Below are 3,739 nucleotides of genomic sequence, written 5' to 3' on the forward strand. Positions count from 1 at the left end.
TGACATTGCTGCCAGATCTACCATTTTTCCGTTCCTTTACTTTTCTGGTAAAAATGTTAATGAGAGAGCAATTTTGACACTTTTCTCTTTTACCACCCTTACCATTAAAAAAGTAAAGGAACAAAGCTATTATAGTATTTTGCTGGGTTAACCTTCTTTGTGAGTATTTATTTGTCGTACAGGCAATGGAATTGACGTTTGAAGCCCAGTGGGTTTGTTAAATCCGGTTATATGTAAACATACTATAAGTTAGGTACAGCTGTAAAACATTAGGTGTGTTCATTTACTCAATAGTTTGTACAAGTCCAGAAACTTCTTGCAATCGACTGAAGCCTTCGGCACATACGGTCCGTTTAGTGACACGTTGGGACCCGCGTTGTCCCAAAACAGTTAAATTATGTTTAACTTTAATGCGTCAGCCATATTGATGTTTTTCAAAAAACTTGGCTTCAGTTAAATTTTTTCATGTGGTTGTTGTAACGCAAAGCTCAACGCACCGTATGTGCCGAGCGCTTAAGCTGTTTTGTATTTTACTTTAGAGTAAAAGAGCAACATCCAGTAACAATTTGTACAAATTTTGAGTAAACGAACACATATTTTTAGATGTGTTCGTTTACTCAACAATTTGTACAAGTGCAGTAACTTCTTGTAATCGACCAAGGTCTTTTGCATTGTAATATAGAGTAAACGAACAACATCCAGTAACAATTTGTACAAATTTTGAGTAAACGAACGCACATATTTTTGTCAACTTATTGTCAAACAGCTGATTTTATGAAGCTACCTCATTAAATATGATTTTCCTCTTGACATCAATTCACTATGCATGAGAATGAAATTGCAAAAAGAAGCATGAGGTTTGGAACGCTTTTTGTTTTTTTCGGGTCGCAGAAAAATCTGTTTTGCCAGAGCAATTGTACAGTTTATAAATATAAAAAATAAATAAATATAAAAGTAAAAATATCAATATCAAGTTATACTAGTTCCAATTTTAAGCTAAACTAAACAATTCATTTGAAACTTTAACGGAAATACATATATAAACTACTACTATCTATCTATATACTATCTGCACGTTGCTGTGAAGGACAAGACAGACAGCTTGGAATCTACAGTCTCCCATTTTATATTGCAAAATGACCAGCTACTCCACAAATAATGAAGGTATGTTAATTTAATGAAATGAAATTGTTAAACATATGTCTAACTTTCAAATTGCTAGGTACGTTTATACCGGCATCACAACGACCGGATGGTACCTGGCGTCGTGCCAGACGTGTCAAAGATGGTTATGTACCTCAGGAAGAAGTTCCCCTATACGAAAGTAAAGGTCGGCAATTTGCTCAACGAAAAGCTAATGCCTTGCCACCAGGACTGTGTCCCGAAGTTGTAGAGGCAGCACGAAAGGAAAGAGAAAAGAAGGAAAAGGCTAAAGCCAAAAAAGAAGCAGCAGCTAACAAAAAACAACCGATTCCAGGCGTTCTGAAACTACCTGCCAACACATCGACGACAACAACTACTACAGATGCCAAGAAACCCATTGCCAATGGTCAGAAATCAAAAGCACCCGCAGCAACACCACCGTCCACTTCAAATGATCTCAAAACTGTTGACAATTTAAGTGAAAATCTTGCCAACAATCTAAAGGTACAAGATGAAACGCAGGATCTTCAAAAGAAATGCAAAAAGCTACAGAAGAAATTAAGAGAAATCGATGAAATTGAAAAGAAACTCAAAAGCGGTGCTCTAAAGAAACCCGAAAAAGATCAATTGGATAAAGTGGCAAGGAAGGCTGCTATCGAAAAGGAACTGCAACAGGTCTTGGCACAGATGAACAACAGTGGAAGTGAAAGTTAAGTTAGGTTCTACAGCAAAAAGATAGCACAAGGAAAGCCATAGCATGACGGATCAAACATTTCCAATGTGTAATGAATGTTATTGATGACGTTGGAAACAACGGCCAAAGACATAAAAACTTGTAAATCTTTTTCCAAGTGCAATTGGTACTCGTGTATGGGATTTGTGTAATGAAATTTTGTAACTAAAGGGGCTAACAGGTGCAGTGTTATGATTTGTGCAAATTCGTGTTAATATTCAGCCTTTGGTAATATTTGTAGATGTGAATGACTACAATTCGAAAAATTATGAACAGCACCAAATGCAAAAACTAAGGCTTGAGTATGAAGAAGTCTTAACATATCTGGTAGTTGGCATTTTATTGTGAAATGATTAGGTAGCCCCCGGGTTTTATCTTCGGTGATGTATCCGTAAAACAATATTAAAAGTTTTGTCTTCCATAGTTTAACTATTTAAATTATATGTATAAACTTTTAACTTGTATATACATATATGCATTACAGCATTCATGATGTTACTAACAAATTTGGTGTTTACACATTTTTTGAAGTGTTTTAGTCATATATTCTAATGGAATCGGCATTTCAATTTTTACATATTTTTTTGACTTGGGGTCCCTTTATAATGGACCACCTGATTTTATTATACCCTCAACTTAATTGACAATGAGGGTTCCCGATGTGTATTAACTTTGCCCAACGTACTGAAGGATGAATTATATTGGTCCAAAAATTTTGCAACATTTTTTTGAATTGGTTTGCAACTTTTTATTATTAATAGAGTTTCTTGATGAAGAATTTTCTTTGGGTAGACGGTGTTAAATCTATCAACAATTTCGCAATTAAATGACATAAATTGAATACTCTACCAGCTGGCGGATAAATCTGAAATGTTTCCACTGGTAGATCTTTACGTTCTGATTACAAAAATATAAAGTTTGTTGGGGGGAAGTCCATACTTCCCGAGATATGAAGTTCCGAAAATTCCCTTGTTAAAGCAAGAAAAAATTTTAATTGAAAAAAAATGTGTTCCGGTGCCCTAAATTGGCTCCTGTCCATAGGAGAAAGTCTCAAACCCCCGGCTGAAGGCCGTATACTTAGGAAAACTTACAATTAAAAAAAATTTAGATTTTTTCCCCAGCTGGTAGAGTATTCAATTTGAAATGCCACTTTAGGAATACTTTTAAACACTATAATGCCACTTTTTGGATTCATTTCTTTTAGGATCTTTGCATCAAACTGAGCACAGTTCGTAATGTTTCTTCCAAACTTTTGGATTTGGATGATGGAGAACATCGGTCCACACGCACCTTCCGGCACCTCCCCCAAAATAATTTTTTTCATATTTGTCCGATTGAAACCATGCTTGGCCACTTCTGGCAGTTGTTTCAGAATAGGTCACCTAATTATGTGTACCATAAACGTCCAACACTTTCCATACTTCTTGTCTCAAAAGATCACTGAAATGCTTAAATATAAACAATAAATCCATGTCAACTTCCCTTTTTATCGTTTTGGTATGTCTTTCGGCTTTGATCATTGAGGTACAATTATTTGCATAGATCCATGGATTCTTTGGAAATGGGATTTTATTTTCGTAGCCTGTGTTAGATATGTTATTCGAACATTATTCTCCATTCTTCCAAATACCACTCGCGCACATAAGTTCAAAAGTTGTCCTGATAATTTTACATTAAGACCACATTTTAGGTTGTTATTTTGTTAATTTGTTGTTCCAATTTTGCAAACAGATAGCCGTTGTATTCCTGATTTGAACGGCATAATTGTTCCATTAGGAAAGTCCATATTTCCCGATATAAGAGCGCCGATACTTCCCCAAACCCCTGCAGCCACCAACCATAATGATTTTTTAATGTTAATGT

The 3,739-nt window shown here is 35.4% G+C and overlaps 1 protein-coding gene across 1 annotated transcript; it reads left to right on the forward strand.

The window, feature by feature from the left end:
* Positions 1-833: 833 nt before the first annotated feature.
* On the forward strand, positions 834-2,840 carry Pym (partner of Y14 and mago). The gene is made up of 2 exons (XM_073982490.1): positions 834-1,164; positions 1,223-2,840. Exons 1-2 carry the CDS (start codon positions 1,137-1,139, stop codon positions 1,855-1,857), a joined length of 663 nt encoding a protein of 220 aa, XP_073838591.1. The 5' UTR covers positions 834-1,136; the 3' UTR covers positions 1,858-2,840.
* Positions 2,841-3,739: the final 899 nt, after the last annotated feature.

This window comes from Musca autumnalis, unplaced genomic scaffold, assembly GCF_047663935.1.
Source record: "Musca autumnalis isolate F117 unplaced genomic scaffold, ASM4766393v1 scaffold_4, whole genome shotgun sequence".
NCBI lineage: Eukaryota > Metazoa > Arthropoda > Insecta > Diptera > Muscidae > Musca > Musca autumnalis.

Bases quoted from the DNA above. Each gene is read 5' to 3' on its own strand.
- Pym (XM_073982490.1), top strand. From the start codon at position 1,137: ATGACCAGCTACTCCACAAATAATGAAG. The intron at 1,165-1,222 runs GTATGTTAATTT...TCAAATTGCTAG, and splicing joins CTACTCCACAAATAATGAAG to GTACGTTTATACCGGCATCA.